We start from the raw sequence: 24,858 nt of genomic DNA, 5'->3' as shown, positions 1-24,858 counted from the left end.
CTCTAAGACTAGTCTCGACGACTCTAGCTGGGGCTCTCGAAGAAACATTGCCTTAACCTCGGAAGTCAGGGGCCTAATCGCGTCCGGAGGGAATCCCTCAGCGTCGATGCCTCCACTTTCTTGCTGGGTACATAGGCTGACCGGAATGTTTGATAATGGGCACTCCATCTTTCGGCCGAACGAAAGATCGTCGTCCACACGGAGCCTTCATGGTGTGCCTAATGTACATACCAATCCTGGTGATGATTTCGTCGATGGCCAAGGTCATTGAGCCCAGCGCAAATAATTTAATCAGACTAAAATTCTTACCCCTCTTGCCTATCAACCGTGCCATGTTGTCTGTAGTTCAGGTCTCACATTAGCCTGCTTGGAATATATTTATAATAGCCTTACATGCACCTGCATGGGGGTTCTTCCATCTCTCGCCAATGAAACAATTGAGGGGGTCGGTGTTATGAACACGCCCCTGTCTCATAAACATCGAAGTTCCCAATTCTTCTACCTCATGGCTTGCCCGCCCTCCCCATGCATCACTTGAGATCACTTTCAATAGTCACATCGGCATGGCAAATGCCGATATGATAAACCTGGGCGGAAAGCTTCCCGGTTTCAACTTGCCTATGAAATGTTGCCTCCTGCTTCCCTCTGCCACCGATCCAACCAGATTCTCAACGTCTCAACGGCGAGATTCGGGTCGAGCTAACCGATAAACACCTCGTAGATTGCCTGTGATCGTTGGGACTTGTTTAAGTTTGGGTTGGCTTTGCTGAGTTATAATTATTCGGCCTTTTTTATGTTCACAGTTTCCTTAGATATAATTTGAAACTCTACGGTACAAGGCTATGTCATTCAAACCTCTTGATCCTTCTTAGCCTCTTTAGGTAAATACGTATTATTCTTAAGCTTGAAGTGACAAATTGAAGTCCAGCTTTCCTAACTCAGCGATAAATCTCAAACTGGGAGTTTCTCGTTGAGGTAGCCTGTTCTGTCGATTCTCAGTTTGAAAGTCCTATGAAAGCCAAAACTCCATGACATTTGTGCGTCTGTCGACACTTGATAGGAGAATCCTGAAGAATCAACAACCTTTCTTCTCGGTAAACACCCCAGCAATCCATGATTCCATAGTGCAAAATCATTGTGAAAAGGGTCCATCTGATCATGGTGATGTCAATACTTTTTGACGTTGCCAAAGGCTAACTTGAAAAAGAAATGATATAGATGCACTCTTATGATTCTTTTCATAATGAACCGCTTATTCACAACTTTCTTTGGAAAGAAAAGTAAATAGAAAATTAAAAACGTAACAATAACAAGCTTCCATGAGGAAAAAAGTGGGAGAGAGGCGGAAAGAGAAGAGAAATAATAACAAATTGAAGGTCTATCTGAGTTGCAAGTGAGGAAATATTGGATGCGGTTTCTGTTTTCTGACGATTTTGCAATGCTAAGCATCATACCTCCAAAGCCCATGGTTCTTTGGTGTCGTCTGCCATAATCTGATGGTATCTAAGAAAACAAATCACATGAGAATGTAAGAAAAGAAAGGTCAAAGCACAGAAGAGAGGACATGAAATGAGGTTTGATTATAATTTTGGCATAAATTAAAAAAGCTGTTTTGATCATGCAAATAACCAACTAACTTGTCAATTGTTTGCTTGGATTCTGGCTGGGGGAAATCTACACAATAGTTCTTCTTGTGCAATCCCAAAAGCTGATAAATGACGCAGATTCAAACATCAAATTACAGGACATTTAACAATGACAAGTAACCTCTTCTTCTCAAAATTCAGTTTTTTTTACTTTTATTTATCTGGTTATGACTATTTTTTGTTGAATAGAACAATTCTCATGGTTTTGCACTGCTACATATATAGTCCTGAAAATTGATACAGTAGTCTACCATAACTCCAAGACCCTGGAGGCGGCGAAGCCCCCTGTGAACTCTAGTTTCCAGTGATAAGGTAAAAAATTAAAGATGGCGAATTGTTGGTTCAAGTGACGACAATTGAGCGCTCTTGTCCTCTGATTGTCACACCTTTCCTCATAGGACACAGATCCGAGACCCGATTGTTACCATAAACGGATAAGCTTTTGAGGTTCTTCATGTGGTCTAGGAAAGCCCTTTTACATTTAAGATAGAGAAAAAAACGAGTCAATACAGACAGCACATGATTTGAGAAAGAAAGAATAAGTAACTCAACTTGATAATAAAATCATCCACATCTCTAACAAAACTGACATCCAAGTTTTCGAGATTGGTCGCTTCTCGAGCCAACCTCTCGAGGGCCTCGGCACGAAGTTCGTCAACACTGTTCAAATTTAGAATCCGCAAATTTCTGGCCGAGTGATCTAGAATCGAATAGACCGCTTCATTCCCAACCTGGTTTTTGTGTGGACAATGGTGGAATCAATCTGAATTCTCCGACCTTTTTTAGAAGAAATCGATGGCTCAAAGGACAGAGAGAGAGAGGATAATAGAGTAGACGAGGTATCAAGCTTACTTTGATACAACGAGATAGGTTGAGATGTTTGAGACCGGGTGCTTCAGTTTCTTTGAATTTGTTGAACAGTTCTTGGATTCCCTTCGTCGAAAGTTCTTTCAAGCCGTTGAGGTCAAGATAAGTTAATCGAGGGCAGAAGTTTTGAATGCCTTCCAAGACGGCATCGGTCAATTTCTTATTTTGACTGATATCTAACTGTTCGACCGTTCCTCCCACCGATTTTAAAAGACTAAACACACAAAGAGAAGAAGGATAGGAAATGGTCAGCACGTTTGGAGGTAGCAGTAATGTAAAAAAGGAACGAAATAAAACACTAACCTTGTCACCCCAACATCGGTTAAAGCTTCACCTGTTGCACCATTGTGGATACCTGCATTCGCGATCGACAAGTCTGTGAGTTTTTTTAAGCCAGCTTGCGCAATGATTTCTAGGGTGTTATCGTTCATGAGGCCGATATCGATTAACCGTAAGGAGGTCAAGTTACTGCAAGAGCTGACGAGAGCCTTGACGCAATCGATATCGAATCGCGGAGATTGTTTCAAACGAAAACCTTGGATTTGCGGCGCTTGGATTAACTCCACTTGTTTACCATTTTCGTCATCATCCACAGCCATTTCATCTGGGTCTACGTCTTGGAGCTGTCGTTCACTAACAAGCCTGGGTTTACTCCAAGTCTCGAACGCTTTAAGCCATTCTGGCTTTCGAATAAGGTAGGGTCCGAAAAGATCGAGCTCTCGGAGTCTAGGTAGTCGTTCAACATAGGTCTGTAGGACGTCTCCAGTCATATGACCACATAGATTTAAAGTCAATCTTTCAAGCCGAGGGCAAAAAAACGCAATACTTGTCAAGTGTGACTCGCGTAAATCTAATTTGGAAAGGTTTGTGTCAGTGAGCTTGTGGGCGTTCCTTTATGTTGGAGAACTTAAGATAAGCTTACTGATACAGTCATACAGTTTCAAATCAGAATAAGCAGCGTCTACAAACAAGGCGAGATTCGATGGGGTTAATTCACGATGCTTGCAGACAATCTGGCAAATTTTTTCGAGGCTGGTTTTCAGTTCAAAATTATGTGTCAGCAGGCAATCATGAGAAACAGGTTGCGTCGGCGCGCAAACAAAACAGTCACAATGCACTTAGGCAAGCGAGAGACTAGGAGAACAGATAAAGAAGGAGACATAATTTCAAAAAAGACTGACTTGACACTGCCTATATTGCCAAGTTCTTCAACGCATTGGATGTTACGGGCGATGATGTTAATACATGCCATTTGTAAGGTTTGGATCGAGCTCTCAGACCAAGGTTGTCTGAGGACTTGATTTTTCGTTGTCTTGCGTTTCTTAGGGGCTGGGGTCGGAAGATTGTTATCCTTCCCAGGGGTTTTGGGATTCTTCGCGACTTCTTGGGCACAGCCATCACAAAGTTGACCCGGTTGACCAGGTGCACTAATCGTATACCGAGTAACTGTAAAGCGCTTCCCACATTCGGCGCAGGTCGTGATGAGGCCTGGTTTCCGATCTGCGTATTTCCCTGGCTTGGGTTTAGATGGTTCAGGATCTTCAGGTTTGTCGTTTTTCTTTTTGGATGAGGAGGCTACTGCTTTCGAGGCGGAAAATAGTTCATTTGTTTTTGTGGGCTTCTTAATTTTCTGCTTCTTCTCAGGTTTCTCGTCCAAGTTATCTGAATCTGGCTCTGAGTCACTTGAAGCATTCGAAGCCTCTTCAGGCACCTCTGGGATAGCCGCGTTCGCCGTGGAAGTTGATGCGTTTTGGCGGATAGGCGTGAAACGATTCACATTCCTAGCTCGGATCCCTTGTTCCTAATTGACAGCCAGAATCGATCAGTCAGCAAATGTTAGGAAAAATATAAACACATAATTATATCGGAAAACTTACTTTTAAGAAAGATGTCAAGGCAGAAGTCGGCCCGGTGACCGCTGAGGTTGATGCCTGTGGCTGAGACGGACCAGGAGTCGGATTTGCCGGTTCTGGTAGGTTATCATCCGGATTTGTATTTTCTCGGGAGGTAGAAGCTGATGGATTTGATGACGGCCTTGGAGCTGGTGCTTCGTCAGCATTACTGGGTTGGTTGAATCGAGAAGGGCGAGCCATGGGGGCCAGCAGCTGTCCAAGTCCTGAGGCTATCGATGGGTTGGTGTAGGTAGGTTGGTGTGCCAAGTCGATTCTTCAAGAAACGCTCGCGAATCGCGATGGTTGTTCGGATAATTTCCCCCGGGGGTTATGTGGAAATCTGGTCGGGGGAGACCGGGGCAAGGGACAGGAAACAAGTCTTGCAGAAAATTGTACAACCTCCAACCAATCGAGCAAGCAGCCATGCCGGAGACCCTCAATATTGTATCATCGCCTCCGTCGCATGAAACAATCGAATTCGACATCGTGAAGTATTATCATCGAATATTGGAAAAAGATGAAGTGAGTGCTCAAGCGGTGTAATCACCTCGGTCCTCACCCGCTGATTTGGCTTCTTTTATGGCATGCGCGGCATAGAACCTAGCCGTACCCATTGCAGCCGTCCAATGTTTATCGGAATGCGTGGCCAAATCAACTGGTAAGCCTCTCTTCTCTTGATTTCCATTTGTCTTGAAACCTGGCAAGGGAATACTTAAATTATTCTGATCTGGTGTTGTTGAAATTCTCGTCACATTGTCCGTTTGATTTGTGTGGGTAGCATCGACCATGCAAGAGCTGATTGGCACATTGTACGTGGCCATCGACCTTCTCAAGCAGGCCACCTCAAACCTTATTTCACTGACAGCCGGCTGTGATCTATTTCTTCGTTTGTCGGTCTCTCCCTCTCCAGAAACCCAACGATTAATTTTTTAGACTGATTAATGACATGCCTGATCTATACACATGCATCAGTCTGATGACTCACCAATCGCTGGATATGCTCTCGTTCGCCGATCACAAACATTCCCTCGTAAATCAAGCCCACAAGTATGTCGCCGAATCGCGCTCAAATTGTGTTGAGAAAGTCGCCAGCTCGGCCGCCCGATTTATTGAGGACGGCAGTACTATCATGGTCCATGGATACTCCCGCGTTGTCCTTCATACACTCCTCCAAGCATATTCACCCTCCGAGAAACCTAGGAAGCGCTTCCAGGTCTTCGTCACTGAATCTCGACCAGTAAGTATTGTCACTTGTCCCCCTACCTTTTCGTTCTGCAGTAAAAAAGCAAGTCCAGCATATGCACCTCGCTCATTCTCCTGCCGACCAACGCTTGTTTCTACCTTCTTGATCAGTCCGGATTGGGATTAAAAACGCATGCAATACTTGAACAACACGGAATTCCATGTGTGGTTGTATTAGATTCGGCGGTAAGCCTCCTCTCATGCTGCAAAAACGCTGTCAGTTCCTGTGACTTGATCACTGATCTCCGCAGAGAGATTTTAGGTGGCATATACAATGGCCAAAGTTGATCTAGTTTTGGTTGGTGCCGAAGCTGTCTTGGAGGACGGCGGGTAAGCTTGCAAGATTTTTATGTAAAAAAAAACACTTACTCTCCTTGATCTAACACTACAATTTTGATTGGCTACAGATTGATTAACTACATAGGATGCTACCAAATGGCAATTGCTGCCAAAGCTCATCACAAGCCGTTCTACGCTCTCACCGAAAGGTAATGTCACTCCCCTTCCAGTGTCACTGTCGTATTCAGGCGATCCCGCTTGTTACAATGAATTAATTGAACACTGTCCGATCTGCTTGGATATCAATGGCGATCAAAAAACAGCTACAAATTTCTGCGACTGTTCCCGCTCTCACAATACGACGTACCGACGAAACAGCCCACGCTCCAATTCCCGAGTAGCAAGCTCTCCAAACCTAGTGGAGCATATGAAACGATACCCAATCTGCCCGGCTCGATGATCCAGGGCCATTCATCGATCTCGGCCAAACTCACATTAGAACAAATTGCTGCAAATAATCCTTCACTTGATTATACTACTCCTGATCTGATCACTCTTGTTATTAGTGATTCTGGTATCCTTACCCCTCCTGGAGTTGCCGAAGTCTTACTGTCAATCTTTGGTGGCGAATAGGCTGCTATATTTCAACAAATTCAATACAAACTTTCTTTATGCATGGTCCATTTTTGTTCTTCAGGTATTGATCTTCCGGATTAAAGATGTTCTGAAATTCTCTGGTTTATTTTGTTGTCCTTTTTTGTATGCCTACGTATAATTGATGGATTCCCTTGCTTGCATGAAAGGCATTGCTCTGGTCCCTCCAATATAGCTACGACATCTACATGGACCGACAGGCAGGGACTACAAATAATGTGATGCATTTCTCGAACTTGGCTAAGTCCCTCGATTGGAGGCGCGCGGGATAAACTCACAATTCCCTCCTCGGAGGGCCTGGTACAGCTTGAGCCTTGCGCCCCTCCTTGGGAAGGTCCCCCCGGGACGGCATGCCTCCACAAAGAGGGGACTGAGTTCTTTGAGCAAAGCAACCCTCCTAAGGAGAGACTTGCGACCAACCTCGCAAAACAGTAGGCAGAAGAAAGCAAGTTTGGCAGGGGATAATTTTCAGTTTCTTTATATCTCAGTCCAGGTACAAGCTATAAAAAAGCTGAGTAGCGGCGACCTCAGCTCTTCTGCCTGCCACTTTCTACAGGCCAAGTCCTCTCAGAACCTCTCTTGAAGCCCAAAACAAACAAAATGGAATTCAGGGCCTAGTTCAAACAGATCCTTGGTTTGAGCAATACTTTGGACATCTGCCAAGATTTATTAGCTGTTCTTCAATTTTTTAAAAATGTGGTTTGGGTGTAAAAAAATTAAAAAAGATATGCGGAGAGCCATGCTTCTTGTGGATCTTGTGGGGTAGCTCAATTCCTTTGGAGGGTGGCTTCGCGACAGCGCTCGCCCGCCTCCAATCAAGGGTCTTGACTGAGTTCGTGCATTTCTAGGTTAAAATACGTGATAAATTTCTATCTGTTTTGCGTGACAGGGGGGAGGGGTTAGAATGTATCTATTTATTGAGTCAATTTGCAGTGTTTGAGAGGAAGACAAGTGATACAAAAGGGCAACAGGAAGATGCTCAAGAGGGCAAGGCGGAGAGGGGAGCCTGGTTGGCAAGATCAAGGAGGATGTTTGATTTAGGAGATTGGGGCTGATCGGGACTAGAAGGCCGAGTGGGCTTGGCGGACTTGGCTTCATCGGTACTCGATTGGGTGGTATAGTCGATGGCCGCAGAACCGGACCAGGGGATACTATCGAAGAGGTAGGAGATGGATTCGCTATATATCCGATACGGATCAGCATTGCATTTTTGTTTTGTTTTGTTCAGGAGGGACGGGGAGGTTAGTTTGTAGAGGAAAGGAGAGGGGATGACATACCCGTAATGACTACGTCTAATCGTCTCGGCAAGCACCTGGGCGATATCCACACAGACCAGCCTGGAGCAGCCTTCGAGATGTTCGTGTTGAGGGATCGTGTTCGTCGTCACGAGTTTGGACATACTCGAGTTGTTGATGTTTGCGATCGCCGGGCCGGAGAGGATGCCGTGGGTAACGAGGGCAATGACGTTGACGGCGCCGGCGGACTGGAGCTTCTCGGTGGCCAGACAGAGTGTGCCGCAAGTATCTGCCTGCAAACGATTCCAATCGGCCCGGTCAAATACACACACACACACACACACACACACAAACAAACTGTGGAGATGGAGAGGGCTGAGGGAGGGAGGATGAGGACAGACCATATCATCGACAAGAATCGCCGTCTTGCCCTTGACGCTGCCCACAAGGATCATCCGCGAGACCTCGTTAGCTTTCTTGCGCTCTTTGTGGAACAGGGCAAAGTCGAGATCGAGTCGGGCGGCAATCGAGGAGGCACTGGGGAAGAGGGCCTTGCGCATTCAGTCGTCTCTCCATGCATCTTCCCCAGCAGCTGCTTGGCTTTTCCCCACACTTTACTCACCGCTTCGCCCCTCCTGCATCGGGCGAGACGATCACTGCATTCTTCACGTCCACGTTTTCCCGGATGTATTGGACTAGTGTTGGCTCGGCGTACAAGCTGCAGAGTTTTTTTGTCATCATCCCGTCAGTTTCCCGATTTTTTTGGAATCTTGCCGGTTAGGAAACACTCACTTGTCCACCGGACAATCAAAAAATCCTTGGATTTGAGATGCGTGTAAATCCATCGTCTGTCGATTAACCCAAACTATCAAAAGAAGTTTCTCAAGACCTGAGATAAAGAAGAGTGACTGACGATGACATGATGTGCGCCTGCTTCACGGATCATATTCGCAACCAACTTGGCTGTGATCGGAGCCCTCGACTTGTCCTTCTTATCCTGGCGGCTAAGATGGATCGCGACACACAAAGATACAAAAAAAAAAAAAAAAAATAAGACATTTGAACAGATATGTAGAACCAAGACTGGGTAGTAGCAGTGACTGACGCATATGGGAAGTGCGGAATCACAGCGGTTATTCGTCCAGCGGATGCGATCGAACAGGAGTGGATCATGATCAAGAGTTCTGGTGGCAAGTACAAAATAAATAAATCAACCGAGTGGCAATGAAGAGGAGGGGGAGGAGAACATACCCATGAGCGCCGAATTGGTGGTGCAAGTGATCGAGCTAGCGGTTCCGATGATGTAGACATCAGCCTGTCTGACGCTCTCCTTGATGGAGACCGAGATTTCTCCGGAGGGCCGTCTATCGATGGAAGCGGGAGAGATGGGGATGCCCAGTCGACGGGAGACATGGTGGGCCAAGGCGGGATGGGATGTGCCGGTGAAGAGCTTGAGGGAGGAGAAGCCGGGCATTCTGGATGGAGTCTCGGTCGTGGCCGTGGGCTGGCTGCGATGGTTGTCGGCAGAGCAGGCCTGGCTGTCCTCGGCGGGATTTGTCGAAAAAAAAACCGTGGCCGGAATCAACCAAGCTCGGCACCAACTGGACTCAGATCACCCTCTGCATCCGATGCTTGGGTTATCTCCTTTCCAGGACGATACAGGCACGCTGCGTATGCTCTCTAGGAGGGAACTTAAGGGAGATGCAGAGAGGATGCTGATTACGCTCGGGTGCTTATTTTGTTTTTCATCGATCGAAAGTGCAGAACAAAACCACTTTTTGGGACAAATGATGAAGAACGAAGAGCTTGGCTGTGTCAGGCCCAGCAGGGACCCCGGACGGGCCATGAGTTACGTTAAGTTAACTTGGCCAGCAAAGTGCAATTCCATCGCGGCCGCATGTTTTGCTGACCCACAAGTTAGCCGCCCGAGAACTTTCATGTATCAGCACCGTACTGCCCATCAGGTTGGCCCGCGGATCCCCGTCCACGGCACACAACCACATGAGTGTAAGACCAACCCATCCCATTGTTGTACTGTAATTACGAAAAAGCTTGTCCCTGCCCGGGACAGAGCTCCAAATATTTGGAACAAAATATGTATTCAGACTTCCGCCCAGCACGGCGGAAGTTTTGGAAGATACACAAGTGCACAGCACTTGACATGCTGGCCTCTTCCAGATCAGTACGCCTGTACCTCTGCGCCTCCCTCCGTCGTCGCTCCGGTCCGGCCAGCCGCCCAGTATGACCAGTCCATATCACCCCCCCCCTCACCCACCGAAACCTGTTCTGGCACACCCAATCAATCAATATTCTGTTTGCCGAATACCAATCCGTCACAAAAAAACCCCCTCAGGAACACCCAATCAGTTTTTTTAACTCAACCATGTCTGCCCCCAACCGAATCCTTGTTGCTGAAACGCAGTTTGTATCCGAAACGCAGTTTGAACAGCTCGAACGGGACCAAGCTGATCCGTGGGATATTCCCACTCAATTCCGGGTGGCCAGCTCGATGACGCCATGCCAGGTGACCCTGCCCCCCTCCGGCCCTCGGAAGCGCTCCAAGCCCAGCCAGCCATCCTGCGCCGCCGCAGGCCGACGTTGGAGCTCGAACCGTAGCCGGCCGCCAACCCGTGGCACAGGCCCACGACGGACCGCTGCAGCCTGCCGAGGTCCGTGCTCTGGTCCCAGCCACCAACCCGGCCTCGAACCCTGCTCAGTCCACACCAGCCCCGGCCAACAATGGGAGCCGACGGGTCCGCCCCACCCCAACAAAAGGGGTGCCTGTCCAGATTCCCATCAAGTACCTGCTTTGGCTCAGGTCCACCGTCCCAACCGTGGTGAAGAGGTCTGCGGGCTCCGGCAGCGGGCGCCCTCCGAGCGAATACGCCAGGGCCACCTCAAGGGTTCCCTTCCCCATCTGGAAGTGTGTCCCAACTAACTGGGACTGGGGCATGGCCAAGGCAGAGATCATTGAGCTTCTCGGCCCGGAGCGACGGTACCTTGCGGAAGAATTAACCGTGTCAGATTGAGCCGGATTAATCACTTGGCAGGGAATCATAACTGGCGATTGGGTCTACGGGTGCAGCAAAAAATACTTAATCACGGACGACAACACCTGGGCACCTTTTGCATTGGCCACGGAGCAAGCTTACCCTGCAAAGGCGGTGTGCATTGACCTCTCCCAAGTGGACCCCCGCGTAGTGGCCCGGGAAGAGTCTCAGGTGAGCTCTTGATTAAGATTCTTGTGTCTCTCATATGTGGGCTGACCTCCAAATGTACCTTCCAGAACGCTGAGGTTAATGCGCGCCTGATCATGCAACACGGCACGGATGCAGAGAGGGCTCCGCTCAAACATCAACGAGCTTGGCTTGCGGCAAATGTGAGCTGTTTTTGTCCTTTTGGTCTTGTCACCACGGCTGACATTCATATCACTTGCAGCCCAATGCTCAGATTGCCGAACCTGGCACTGAGAAGGTGCAGCTGCTCCGGAACCATCATTTGGTGATGCGCAATGAGCGCTGGGCTCCGCCAAAAGAGGGCGAGGTGGCGATGCACCCCTCCGGGGATGGCCGATATATCAAGCTCAGCCACAAGGTCCTTTGGGGGTGGGCCCGTAAGCTTGATGGCCCCAACCCTTCAGTCACGCTCGACAACCCCCCGGATACCCCCCTGTTTGCCTGGATCTCCGCAAGTACCCCAAAGAGGAAAGCTGCGCCAACTCTGAGCACCGGATCCCCGGCTTCCCGCACTTTCCGAGGAGGTGGATCCACCTCGGGCCCGCCCGACTTGTCGCCTTCCCAGGATGTGATCTGTGCGCCGGTCACCAATCCCCCCGAGGCGAGTCCCTCATCTGAGGCTTCAGTTCCCCTCAGACGACCCCGGGCTCGTACTTCATCGCCATTTACCCGGATGTTTTGTTTGATGAGTCAGGCCCGACAAGACGCAGAGGCACCCAACCATGCGGACGTAGGAGAACTTGAAACCGGTTCCTCCACTGCCTCATCTATCGCCGCTTCGATCAAGCACATCCATGGAGGGAACCATCCCGCTCAAGCCCCGTCATCCCCTGAAATTGTAGTCATGGGGAATGCACATTGCACGCTCGCCGGACCCCGGAGAACTATCACGCCTATCAACTTGGCCCGCTTGGGTCGCCTGAACCTTGGCGCAGACTCCACCCCAGGTACCCCTGATTCAACGAATTCTTGGATAAGCAATTCAGTCCCCCCCCGCGAGGCCGCAGCGAACGCTATGGCTTTCTTCTTACGGCACTGTCAGATCCCAGCCGAGGATTTCCACACCCGGTGGTTAATCCAGGACCAAAACATCACTTTGTGGTCCTACTTTTTACGCAGTTCGGAGGCCGACTTGACCCAACTTGGTTTCAAAGCCGGCCCCGCCCAACTCATCTGCGATGGTGCCCGGCTCCTTCAGCAAGTTAGTGAGGAAGAAGATTGGGCTGATCCAGATTGCAGTGGTGCCGCAAGCAACCCACCCGCGGACAACTCTGACAAGGCACCGGGGTTCAACATGGTTGATGGTGATGCCCCATAGGTAACCCCCAGCATGCCTCAATCCCACCTCTGTTGCCCATGTCTGTTGGGCATCCAATTTATGCCCTCCCTTGTTTCTCTCTCAAAGTAACTCGAGTACCATGTTAGCAAGTTGATCATCATTTCCTTGCTTTGTGATTGGGACGTCCGTGACGTCCCAATCACAAAGGGTCCCATTATAATTTGTTATTGTTTGCCGAGTGGCTGCGAGAACTGGGGGTGCTTCATCAGATCCACGCTCCCCCAAGAGATGCTATGAGGCCTCGGGGACATGACGGGCTCATTCCCAGTGGTCAGGAAGCCCGGGTCTTTGCGAGTTCTCACACAGGAGAGGATGGCATCAATTGGGCATAGACATTCTATTGGCTGAGAGGACCTGAAGTCCTTTCGGACAATAGAACTGCTTGCGCGCTGAGAGGCCAAGCGAGGACTTGGCGAGATGAAGACCTCACCAAGTCCAAGTCCAGAGAGGAACCCTGGGGCCAGAAGGGAAGTCATGACGACTTATGAAGTCCTTTCGGACAATAGGACCGCTCGCGCGCTGAAAGGCCAAGCGAGGACTTGGCGAGATGAAGACCTCACCAAGTCCAGAGAGGAAACCTGGAACCGTGGACTTGGAGTCATGAAGAGCTCACGACCTGAGGGGGCCAGAAGCAAAGACATGACAACTTATAGGTCTTGGCCCTTCAGACAGAGGGGACTTTGGAACTTGGAGCCTTAAAGGGCTCAGGGATATGGATGACCCGCGGCGGTCCTCCAAATCAGGAATATTGAACAGTATTTAATAAAGTGAGTCTCAAAGGACCCAGTGGGGGAACACCAGTCATTTATTGCTAAGACATATGAAACATGTTACGATCAGACACTCAGATAAGAGAAATTCGAGGGGTGAGGGGATTACATGTACCCGCAGTCGCGGAAGAGGGATTGCATAGACTCCGGTGTGACCAAGTCGGAGACAAAATCCTTGATGATCGTGGTGTCGTCATTCGTTCCAGTGAGCACCTGGGCTTGCTTGAGGTGGTTCTTCACGACCGCAAAAGTTTTCTCAATGGGGTTGAAATCAGGGCTGTAAGGGGGCAGATATAGGTGGAGCATGTTGCAACGTTCGAACAAGTGAGCAACTTGGCCGCGGTGATGGACCTGGCAGTTGTCCATTACGACGACGCTCCTGGGGCCTGGGAAGGGATTCATGAAAGGCAACTGAACCGCCACTCTGTCAGTATGAGTCCTCAGTTTTACCATTTGAGTGTGGAACACTTACTAAGACTTCATCAAGGAAGTATTCAAAGTCATTTCTTTGAATACCTCCTTGCTGGCACATAACACCTATGAGTCCTTTGGTTGACACCCCAGGGAGAAGCGTGAACCAAGGGCCTTGAAACTCCCAAAAAACTCGTTTTGTAGGCCTACCTCAAACCCCCCGTCTGAATCGCTGGTGCTGGGTGGCAATACAAATGGAGGACTCATCTGATAGATAGATAAACAGGGTCAGTGAACACAATTGTTTGCAGGGCACTATGCGGATATAACAAACATCAAACTTACCGACAAAGACAAGATACTCAGGTGGCATGTTGGCGATCCTGATGGTCCATCTTGCTCGCTTCACCGAGTCCTGAGATGGGCTAACGTGTTGCGCAACCTTGAGCGTCAGGCCAAGTCGACGTCGGAGGTCATCATGGATGGTTGATATGGCATACAGCTCCCCCGAGGACTCGAGCACCGCCTTCTGTATCTCGTCAAGATACAACGTCGGGTCCACACCGATAATATCCAAGATGAAGTCCTGCTCTTCGACGGAGATTGCAAGCGGGCGGCCACAAGGTTCGTATAGCGAGGCGTCTCGGACCACCAAGTGTGTTTGAATGAACATGTTCTTCCAGCGGCTCAGGGATTTGGAGGATATATTCTCATCAACTATAGCGTTGATGTCGTCGCGGGATTTCCCTTGGAGAAGGAGTTTCACCACAATCGTCTTGACCTTGGCGACATACTTCACGTACCCCATGTCCTAATGCATGACATGGAAAAAAAGGTCAGTTTTCTTTGTTGGTATCACTGATGGAATGCGAGACAGTGTGGACTTACTGGGTGCCCGGAAGATGATTGATACCTGAGAGGTCGAGTGTGGACTGGATTCAAAGGTGGTTGAGGGGCCCGGAAAAACAAGGTGGGAAACCGAGGTGGGGGGTGGGGGGAATCAGGATGTGGGGGGGGGAGGAATCCTGTCGGGCGGCCGGACCGGAGTGACGACGGAGGGAGGCGCAGAGGTACAGGCGTACTGATCTGGAAGAGGCCAGCACGTCAAGTGCTGTGCACTTGTGTATCTTCCAAAACTTCCGCCGTACTGGGCAGAAGTCTGAATATTTTGTTCCAAATATTTGGAGCTCTGTCCCGGGCAGGGACAAGCTTTTTCGTAATTACAGTACATAGGAACGTCAAAGTGAGCGGCTTTTCTATGATGACTTTTTATTCCTCTTTCCCCTTATCAACCTTGGTGAGAAACTTGAAAAGAGAACCAAGATATGTACAGCTGATGTGTAAAAGCTTAGGCCCTGTTTGGCAGCGTCATATTACACAGCGTAATAATAGGAAACATGCTACATTACATATGGTAAAACATATTTTCTTAGGCTAATCTTTTGAAAGTAAACCCTCATAAGGCTTGGCAGTCTACTTCCAAAAGATCAGGCGGAAAAGTAATGTCTTACGCAATGTAGGGGGACATGGCAAGATTATTCATTGCGTAATAACCACGCTGCCAACAGGGCCTTACTGTTTTCCGCGCTTGTTTATTTTTTTTTCCGACCCAATTTTTTTTTCACCCCCGAATATTATTTCCCCCAGCAGGGAAGCCCTGGTCACCCCCCGGCCTCCTCAGCTCACCAACAACACCGGCCGGCCGCAAACCATCAATCCTGCCAAATCTCAACCACCAACAATCAATCCCGCTAAACCTCAGCTGCATACTGTTGGAACCATCCAGTGACAAAAAATTAAATCAACTGGTGAGTGTATCTTTCAACTTAATTCATCATTCAGAAGAGCTTGCTAAATGATGGTTTATCACAAGTAGTTGGCTGAGTTCAAATACTCAGTTATCAGAGCTGCAATCAATGGGAAGACTGCAATATATGCTTCTGCCAGCACGGGCGTGCATTTTGAAGCTAAATTGGATCCCTAAAAATTATTGCAGACCCGGATACTTGAAATCGGCAGATTTGACCAAGCTACCGATCACCCAATTGTGGAAACCAACCATTAATCACAATTGGATTGTGGAATTCTGGAACTTAAAAGCTTGATGGGTCTTTGTAGCCTTGCCATTTGGATTTCTGTTGACCTTGCTATTTGTAAGCTCAACATTTCCCCGCCACTTGTGGAGGTTGCGTAGAATGATAAACACAAATTTCTCTCATCTAGTATTTTGACCACAATGTCTCTTCATTGATGGCACAAGCACTTCATTTTCCAGTCAAAAAGCGAGCTGGATTTCATTGGGATTTTTTTCTGCTTGGGGTTACCACATTCATTTCTGGTATGCTAGGGCTACCCGCACCAAATGGACTAGCTCCCCAAGCGCCCGTTCATACCAAAAGTCTTTCAGTGCTGCAGCATGTCAGCTCTGACATTTTGGATCATGATGGAGTTGTGCACCCTGACATAGTAAAACAAGATCAAGAACGACAGAGAAGACTCAGGGGCGGTAGGAAGCTGGTGGCTTGGTGGATAACCAACTGCTGTCTTGCAAAATCTTCCAAACCAAAGTCGCCAAGCAACAACTTAGTCATTTGGGTATTGGGCTTCTCACTCTTGGTACTATGACTCAACCTTTATTGGTTACGCTGTAAGTATTGATTTATTGATTTGCCTTTTTTCCTTGCCGTAAGGCTCATCCTTACCTTACAATCCGGCTTAACGGCAATCCATGTCTTCTTTTTTCAGGGGGACGATGCCCCGTGCTTTATTTATGGGAATATTCATTGGATCAGGGTGGAGCTTGATAGAAGATAACGGAATCATTGGAAAGACACTATACTTGATTTGGGATACTGAAATGACGCCGCCAAACCACCCATTAAATTTGCTGTGAAAGGTAACAATCTTACTGGGGAAGGCCTGTAGGTAGCTCTTGATACAGGCTTCTTGGGCTCCCTTGGTTTCAATGACAAGCTAAATCCAGTTGTTTAGGGTGACAGTGACCTGGATAGAAGGAAGATTGAATAATTGCGTTGTTCTTTCCATCATCTGTTGTAGTCGTTCAACTCTTTCTTGGCTTTTTTCCATTACTTACTGTTAAACTTGTTTTCAAATACCACTGCAAGACAAGGTTCTCTTTTTGTATTCTGTTCAATAATACTTTTGTGATAGATCAATTCATCCTTCCATGTGTGTTTGGACGTGTTTGAGCAATACAGATACATAGATCTAGGTTTCTTGGCCAGGATGGCTGGGATGGCAGTCAGGGGCCGGCATCCCCTGCTCCACTTAGAGATTAGAGTCACATGTTGTTGTGCATACAGCCAAAAGACCGAATCAACAGAATAACTGGAAAAAATACATAGTGCACCTTTTTAGTGGAGATCAAGAGAGATAGAGAGAAGAAAGGAAATCAAGCAGGAATAAAGTACAAGGAAAAACTGGATAGATAGAAAAATTACAATGTCACTTCAATGGAGTTGTTCTCGGCGCCTTTGGATTGCATCATGAGTAGTCATCATGTGGATGGCAAAACGCTTGAAAGCCATGAGATTGCTGTTGGATACCTTCCAAGAAAACCAAATTTTCTTCTGAGGAACAAATTTTGTGTATTTCTCCTTGGGATCATTGGCCAGGACCTTCCGTTTTTTTGCCGCTCAACCAGACATTACGACTTTTGGTTTGGGAACATACAGTCAATAATCAAACAAGATCTTGACCTTTTTGTCACTTTCAGCTTGATCCTTTGAGGTTGTTTCCAGTGACTGTTCCAATACCAAGCCAACAACTGTTACTGAAGGGCTTTTTGTTGTGCTTGAGGGATCAGCGGCTGGGGACGGAGTTTTTGGACTTTTGGGGCCAAATAACCACTCATCAATTTTGTCTAGCGACCCGCTTTGCTTGATGAGACTGGAATAGTCTGAAGAAAAAAAAAACAATGATTATTAAATGGAACAGATCAAAGATAAGAAGAAAAAAGAATAAAAATACATACCTTGTTCCATGGTGGTAGGCGACCCGGAATTGTTGTTTGACAGTATCAACGGTTTGCGGCGGTTTGCGGCCGGTGCTTTTGGTGAGCTGAGGAGGCCGGGGGGTGACCAGGGCTTCCCCGCTAGGGGAAAAAATATTTGGGGGTGAAAAAAAAAATTGGGTTGGAAAAAAAAATAGGGTCAGCCTAAATGCACCCCAAAAATTTACTTCATGTACATCAAAAAGGGGTACTGCTGAAATGTACCCCAAACCACTTGGGGTATACTTTTGCGCACCCCAGTGAAGATGGGGTACAGCACCTCATACCCCATGTAATTTGGGGTGAGCCACAGGGTACCCCAAAACCGGTGAAATCTATGGTGTACACAGCCACAACACCCCATCATACTGGGGTGCAAACCCCCAGTACTCCAATATGTTACCCTGTGAAAGGGGTGAGCCACTCAACACCCCAGACGTATCTGGGGTGCCGTACCTGCCCGACTACATACATATCAGTCATTGAGCGGAGTGGCACCCCTTGATGACCATCACAGACCGGTCATCAAGGGTGCTGCTCCCCTTGATGACCGGCATGATGACCAACACAGACCGGTCATCAAGGGGGGTGCTACTTCCCTCAATAACCGGCACAATCATTCATCAAGGGGAGTAGCACCTCCCCTTGAAGGCCGGCACAGATTGGTCATTGAGGGGAGTTGCGACTCCCCTCAATGACTGTTCTGTGCTGGTCATTGATGTAAGGTGCTATTCCTCTTGATGACCGGCACATTTGGTCATTGAGGGTGCTACTCCCCTTGATGACCAATGTGTGCAGGTCTGACTAGTCGGGTGGGTGGGTGGGGGAGTAACTCCCCTCGATGGGGTGCACTACTTATGTACACCATTTCATTTGGTGTACATCAAATTTCACCCCAAAAATTGAAGCAGTCTAGGGGTTTTAACACCTGCACCCCAATGTTTTTGGGGTAAGTAGGTCTGCACACCAATAAATTGGGGTACTACAGAAGTGCACCCCATTTATATTGGGTTGCACATGTGGGTACACCAAAATGTTGGTGTACATGAAGTAAAGTTTTGGGGTGCATTTAGGCTGACCCAAAAAATAAACAAGTGCGGAAAACAGCAAGCTTTTACACATCAGCTGTATCTTCTATGTATTTCATACTTGCCAGTATGTATATCCTTTTTTTTATATACATGTCAAAAAGATATGGTTTTCTTTTTGTTCTGTTTCAGTTGTCAGCAATTAGGGAATTGGTATCAAGGATTCAGTGCTATGATTCCTTGCCCTCAGAAAAGCCTCACCCCTTTCAATTATTTTAACTGAAATAACCAACACAGAGATCATATTCTGATTAAAAGGTTCTATAGGCCTATTAGGCCCAGCAAAGCAGTTTGATTTTAAACAGATTTTAAATTTTTCCAATTCTAGCTGGCATTGGTTTCAACCTTTTTATATATCTGTATCTGTATCTGGAAATGATCAAATCCATTCAAAATTCCAACAATTACATTTTTTTGTGTTTGAATTTCACTCATTGACTTTGATACCTATCTGAATGTATTTTTAGCAGGTGTAGAGTTGAATGTTTCTTGCATATTTTAACACACAGCTGTAAAAAAACTTTTTTTGAATTGAAATTTACATGTGTATATAAACAGATCATGATTCAATAAATTCCCAAATTTACCCTGCAAAGAGGTTCCAAATTAATTTGATTGTTGGCTAAAAGTAAATTTTTAGAAACAGATCATGGTGTGCAGTGGATTCCTAGTCTGAGAGTCAAAAAAGGAACAGGAATTATGATAATTCTTGTTCTAGTGTTTTTGGGAAGTGGTTTCTTATGGGGATGCTCCAAAAAAGGCAAGCCATCCACCCAACCCAGCTTAAAACCTGTCTCTTTCCCATCTCTCTCTTCTAATTACTCACTCTCAGAGCATTCAAATTTGTAAACAAGTTGAACATTTCTAGCAACTTAACCCAACCAGCAATTACATTGGCCTGGGCTAACTAGAGATGGGCGCTTCGCATCCGGGTACCTGCGCGTGTTTGGATACCCGCTGTGGTGACCATACTTGTGCGCCGCTGGCGCGCAGGGATATCCGGCAGGATTTCAAGATCAGCAACACCTCAAGATCTCATCAAGGCGTATCAGGATCAAGAACTTCCTCCCTCCCACAAGGCGTCAAGATCCTCAAGACTCAGGCACTTCATCCCGGCTCATTCCTCCAACTCTTCCTTTCTCAAAATTACTTGCTTTCCCCCCCCTCTTCTTCTCTTTCTTGGTCCTAACACAGCGCCTGCTGTGGGTTTTGTTTCCTTGTTTGGTTTCTGATTTCTGTTTCTTTCTTGTTTATCATGGTCTGCCCTAAGTGTTTTCTGCCTTTTCCTTCTTCTCTCTTTCTGTTTTGTTTCATTTTTTTGTTCTTTTCTTTTCCCTATCACTGTGTTTTCTTTCTTTCTGTTTTTGTTTTCTTTTCTTTCTGTTTTGCCTGGTTGTTGTTGCGCGTTTGTGCGCGCGGGTGTATGATGACTTGTCCGCAGCATGTTGCAGTCCCCGGAGTCTGAGTTCAGTTCGAACTCAGATGATGGGGCGGCATGGACTTTGTCTGAAGCATAAGAATTTTATCTCAGATCATCCATCGACCTCAGAATCCCGAATCCAAATTTTATTGATCCGATTGTTTGCCGATATACTCGCGGAGCTTCTGAGTTCATCCTCTCAGCCCCGCGCCGATCCTCTTCTAGATCCCTTTATTTTTTTTAGATCACTTTCCTCCGGCTGAACTCGCCAGCTTTCTTTGTCTCAGATCCTTAACATCAAAACCACCGCCGACGGAAATCAACCTTCCGTCGTCTCTCGTAAAAATCCCCATCCCAAAACGCTATTCCCTCAAATCCCAGAATCCTCAATCTACCCGGACCACCGCGAAGGCAGTGTCAAGGCGCACTCATCCCTTCCAGTAACTGCCGACGGCCCAGCACCGGTCGGAGTTCCACATTTGGTCCCCCGAGCCGGGATCAAACCAGCGACCTCAAGATTTACAGTCTTGTCTTCTAGGGATTTCGAGACGATCGGCGGTTTTGAGGCGCTCTCTCTTTCGAACTCCCTATCTCTATCAGTTACTTGCCGGTTCCTCTCACGGGATTCTTTTTCTTTGTTTTCTTAATTCTCCAATCATTAGTTCTTCCGATCTCAGACGCTCCGTTGTGGAAAAAGGAACCTATTGTTTTATTCGCGGAGGCTACAGGAGGCAAAAGTAAGTTCCTCCCATAGTGGCACCTCCGAGGGTTTCTACTGTCGTCGTCAAAGCATTACGTCCGCCACATACGTGAGCCGCAAAAATACCTCCGTTCTTAGGCCCTGGACGCGCTTCTCTTTTTGTTCGACATGGCCGACCCAATCCCTGGACCAGCCAATCGGATGATGATTAAGATCAAGCCACAGAACAAAAATCTGTGTTTCGATGGGACCGATGTCGAGGAGTTTCTCGATTTCTATGAGCTGGCGGCGCAGTTGGACGGCGCATCCGAGTACGACATGGCTCGGCAGTTGGGCTGCTTCGTGCAGGCTGGCGAAATATTCTCAATCGTCAAGACGTTGGAAGGTTTTAAGCCGCCCAAATGGCCCAAGTTGAAGGAGGCGATGATCGCATATTGGGGCGAGGTGGATACGGCTCTTTTCACGGAGAGGGATCTGGATACGCTTGTGGAAACGTGGGTGGCCAAGGGCGGTGTGTCTTCCGTCTCGGAGTATCAGGCCTTTCGGAAGTCTTGGGAGCCGATTCAATCATACCTTGTGTCGAAGAAGCACATCGACTCTGAGGAGGAGCTTCGCAAAAAGTACTATCAGGCGTTTTCGGCCGGTTTTCAGGAGCGCATTTGTGCTCAGCTCATCAAGGATAAGTCTATGGTCGTGACTCTTGACAAGCGCTATCGACTGCCTTCGTTTCAGGCTCTCAAGGCTGCCGTCACTGAGGTGATCGTTACTCAGACGGCCTTAACATTTGAAGATTCGCGCTCCTCGGTTCCGGTCCCAAGCCCTTTCAAGGCGGCTAATGAGACCATGCTCAAGATGGAGGCCGATAGGCGGCCTAAGGAAGCGCCGCTACAACCAACGGCGCCAGCTACAGTGGATGATCTATCGAGGATGCTCCAGTCTTTCGAGCAGCGGTTAAAACAGGAGCTTTCGACGGGCGCTCCGAGGCCCACAAACCCTTCGGGATTGCGTGGCCCTTTAGTTTGCTATTATTGTCATCGCGAGGGCCACGGCACAGCTCGTTGTTTTGAGCTAAAGAAGGATAAGGACGAGAAGTTGGTCGAGCAAAAGGGCACGAACTTCTTCCTTCCCAACGGAGCCTTGATTCCGTTCAACTCTTCCCGTCCGATTCGCCACGTGGTCGCATCTTATCAGCCAAAGACAAACGTAGTGGAGACCGAGTTCCGGACGACTTGTGGCGCCTTGGACCCTTGGTACCCGCCAGCGGTCTCTTCTCAGTCCTTCTCAGGAACCTATCAGTCGGATCCAGCGCGCAAGAAACACGAAGGGCCTAATCCCTATAAGGCACCAGCCGTCCCTCCTTCGGCCGCGAAGAGGCCCGTTCGGAAGCCTCGTTCCCAGAGCCCCGGATCAGAGCCGGATGAGATGAATGAGGAGTCTGAGCTTTTTGAGCGAAATCCGGCCTCTCTCCCACAAGACCCAGTCGTGGCAGACTCCGCACCCTCGGCACCAGCAGCCAAAGCAGAGGCTGGCAACCCCAGAGTCCGCTTTGAGCGCGGAATCACCAAGGATCACCCGAACGCTGTCGATGGAGTGCTTAAGAAGATTGGAGACCTTCCTGTTCCCACACTGACGGTGGCAGAGCTGTTCGCCATCTCTCCGGCTGTCGCTGACGGGATGAAGAAGTGGGTCTCCCAAAGGCGCGTGGAGGTAGGGGCAGGGGAGCTCAAGGTGTCGTCTGGAACGCTGATGGAGGAGTCGCCGCCCCAGGAAGAGGAGAATCGACTCTACTCGTGCCCGTTGGGCTATCTTGCCTGCCTTCTCGGCGAAAATGAGGGCAACGTGGCTCCTCTGGTGGACTCCGGCTCCCAACTGAACTTGATCTCGGATGCGCAGGCGACAAAGCTCCATCTTAGCCCCCGAGTCAACTTCAGTTCCGCAGTCTACGGTATTGGCAACCAGGCTTGCAAGCTCGTTGGCGTTGCGGAGGACGTCCCTATCCGGATCGGCAAGTCCATCGCGGGAACGTGTCATTTTTGGATCACTCGGATGGACGGGCCCATCATTTTGGGCCGGCCGTTCCTTATGGACTTTGACGTCACGCTTGATTTCTCCGGACAGACGGGCGAGAAGATTCTTATTCCGGACGCGGCAGGACGGAGAATCGAGCTTTCGCTCTGCTCAGTGGATTCCGGGCGCTGGGAGCGCAACTTCCCGGGCAATGGGCGCAAGGCGGTCCTTACCCGCACGGGTAAGGCTCGTGAGGATCCCATAGAGGGTCGTCATTTTTTGTAGGACAAGTTGGTCTGGAAAGCGGTGGGCTTAATCTAGAGTCTCGCAGCCTGGCCGCAGGATCAACTTCATTTTCAGAGTCTCACGGTTGCGGTTTTTCATCTCCTTTTCAATTTCCTTTTTTCTCGATACTCGACACAATCATTAAACCTAAAAAACACCGAGAAAATCTTATAAAACCTAAAAACATTTCCATCAAATCAACTATCAACTCTCAAGGCGTTTCAATTTCCTCAAGAGATAGTGTACCAGCAGTCCCTCAAGTTTCTTCATTTCACTCTCAGTGGGTTCAGTCTCAAGTCGAAGATCGGGATTATCGGCGAATGAGGCCCCTGAGTGTGGAGGCCAGGGTGTTTGTGGAGGAAAAAGGTACCCCGCGGAGGTATGGAGACGTAGAAGTAAGTTCTCTCCATAGTTGCACCTCCGGGCGTGATGCCGCCGTTATTTCCGAAAACCCTACGTCAGCCACTCTCGTGAGCCACTCGCAACTTTCCGGTTCTCCTTTCAGGCTTTCGTCAAACTTGTCAACCGCCCAACCGAGTCTCTGTAACAAGAATAAACTAGATAAGCGTTCCTATCTCCGAGATGAGAATAAACTAGATACGTCTCTTGACGTCCTCCGCAATGAGGGTAATCTAGTTCGACTCCGCGATGAGCCTAAACTCCCGAGCCTCCGCAACAAGGGAAAACTAAAGATCCTCCGCGATGAGGTGAAACTAGATACTTATCGAGTGGCGGCGGAAGGGGGAGTTGTGTATTTTGGTACAGCGCGGGGGTCAGGAGGACCAAAAGTAAGTTCCTCCCATAGTTGCACCTCCGAGGGTTCCTCTGCACGTCTCGAAAACCCTACTCTAGCCACATACGTGAGCCGCAATCCTTTGTTTGGTTTTTCTTTCCCAGAGAAAGCGGCATTTGAGGACAAATCGGAGCATCGGACGTGGAGCCTGCTTGAGCATGGGCTTAGTCTTGGCGCTCAGATGGCGTTGGCCGATTCTTGGCGAGAGGGCTCGTTTCTTTCGTTTGCGACAAAGTACAAACCGGTTGCGCGGAAGATCAAGCCGGTTAATCAACCTATGCCTCAGAGCCTCAACCCGCCCTTGCAGTGCCCCCCGTTGTCGCGCGATCCTTATTGTGGCCTCTCACGATCCCTGGTAGGGCCCTTCATTCCACGCGGGAGAGTAACAGAGGAGAGCCTACAGGTTGTCAATTTCGGGCCGCCAGGATGGCTATATCCTGCGGAATTGAATCTAATCAAGAACGTCCTCGCGGAGCGCAGCCAGTCAATAGCATTCAACGAGTCTCAGCGCGGGTTGCTCAAGGAAACCTACGGGCTCCCCTACATAATTCCCGTGGTAGAGCACGAGCCTTGGCAGAAGCGCAAGATCCCTATCCCCGCGGCTAAAATGGAAGAATATGTGAAGATCATTCGCAAGCGCGTACGCAACGGACTCTACAAGCAGTCGACGTCAAGCTACACGAGCCCGGTGTTTTGCGTGCTCAAAAGCAACGGCAAACTGCGGATTGTCCACGATCTGCAACCCCTGAATAAGGTCACTATCCGAGACGCCGGCGTGCCCCCAGCCACGGAGGAATTTGTAGAGTCTTTCTCTGGCCGCGCTTGCTACGGCCTCGGCAACATCATGGGTGGCTATGATGAGCGCGCCCTTCATCCTATTTCTTGGCCTCTCACTACGTTCGACACTCCTCTGGGTCGCTTCCAACTCACCCGACTTCCTCAAGGCGCGACCAACTCGGTCGCGGTGTACCAAGCTCAAATG

The 24,858-nt window shown here is 48.5% G+C and overlaps 5 protein-coding genes across 5 annotated transcripts; 2 read left to right on the top strand and 3 right to left on the bottom strand.

Annotated features, from left to right (window-relative positions):
- Nucleotides 1-1,988: 1,988 nt before the first annotated feature.
- Nucleotides 1,989-4,606, bottom strand: PtA15_11A469 (uncharacterized protein; the record flags this gene model as incomplete). Its single annotated transcript, XM_053161380.1, has 7 exons — nucleotides 1,989-2,118; nucleotides 2,199-2,377; nucleotides 2,499-2,727; nucleotides 2,817-3,363; nucleotides 3,436-3,545; nucleotides 3,695-4,314; nucleotides 4,391-4,606. 7 exons carry the CDS (start codon nucleotides 4,604-4,606, stop codon nucleotides 1,989-1,991), a joined length of 2,031 nt encoding a protein of 676 aa, XP_053025333.1.
- Nucleotides 4,607-4,828: 222 nt separating this feature from the next.
- PtA15_11A468 (uncharacterized protein) lies at nucleotides 4,829-6,559 on the top strand (the record flags this gene model as incomplete). Its single annotated transcript, XM_053161379.1, has 8 exons — nucleotides 4,829-4,927; nucleotides 5,003-5,063; nucleotides 5,184-5,295; nucleotides 5,378-5,642; nucleotides 5,759-5,833; nucleotides 5,910-5,977; nucleotides 6,055-6,135; nucleotides 6,250-6,559. The coding sequence occupies 8 exons, from the start codon at nucleotides 4,829-4,831 to the stop codon at nucleotides 6,557-6,559; spliced, it is 1,071 nt and encodes a 356-aa protein (XP_053025332.1).
- Nucleotides 6,560-7,559: 1,000 nt separating this feature from the next.
- Nucleotides 7,560-9,289, bottom strand: PtA15_11A467 (uncharacterized protein; the record flags this gene model as incomplete). Its single annotated transcript, XM_053161378.1, has 8 exons — nucleotides 7,560-7,758; nucleotides 7,858-8,108; nucleotides 8,217-8,352; nucleotides 8,438-8,533; nucleotides 8,608-8,663; nucleotides 8,729-8,819; nucleotides 8,921-8,999; nucleotides 9,067-9,289. The coding sequence occupies 8 exons, from the start codon at nucleotides 9,287-9,289 to the stop codon at nucleotides 7,560-7,562; spliced, it is 1,131 nt and encodes a 376-aa protein (XP_053025331.1).
- Nucleotides 9,290-10,198: 909 nt separating this feature from the next.
- Nucleotides 10,199-12,369, top strand: PtA15_11A466 (uncharacterized protein; the record flags this gene model as incomplete). The annotated part of the gene is made up of 5 exons (XM_053161377.1): nucleotides 10,199-10,339; nucleotides 10,407-10,834; nucleotides 10,901-11,036; nucleotides 11,102-11,194; nucleotides 11,254-12,369. 5 exons carry the CDS (start codon nucleotides 10,199-10,201, stop codon nucleotides 12,367-12,369), a joined length of 1,914 nt encoding a protein of 637 aa, XP_053025330.1.
- Nucleotides 12,370-12,708: 339 nt separating this feature from the next.
- On the bottom strand, nucleotides 12,709-14,379 carry PtA15_11A465 (uncharacterized protein; the record flags this gene model as incomplete). Its single annotated transcript, XM_053161376.1, has 2 exons — nucleotides 12,709-12,815; nucleotides 13,917-14,379. 2 exons carry the CDS (start codon nucleotides 14,377-14,379, stop codon nucleotides 12,709-12,711), a joined length of 570 nt encoding a protein of 189 aa, XP_053025329.1.
- Between the last annotated feature and the right edge of the window lie 10,479 nt (nucleotides 14,380-24,858).

This window comes from Puccinia triticina, chromosome 11A (genome assembly GCF_026914185.1).
Source record: "Puccinia triticina chromosome 11A, complete sequence".
Lineage (NCBI taxonomy): Eukaryota > Fungi > Basidiomycota > Pucciniomycetes > Pucciniales > Pucciniaceae > Puccinia > Puccinia triticina.
This window is presented reverse-complemented; position numbering and strand designations above follow the sequence as displayed.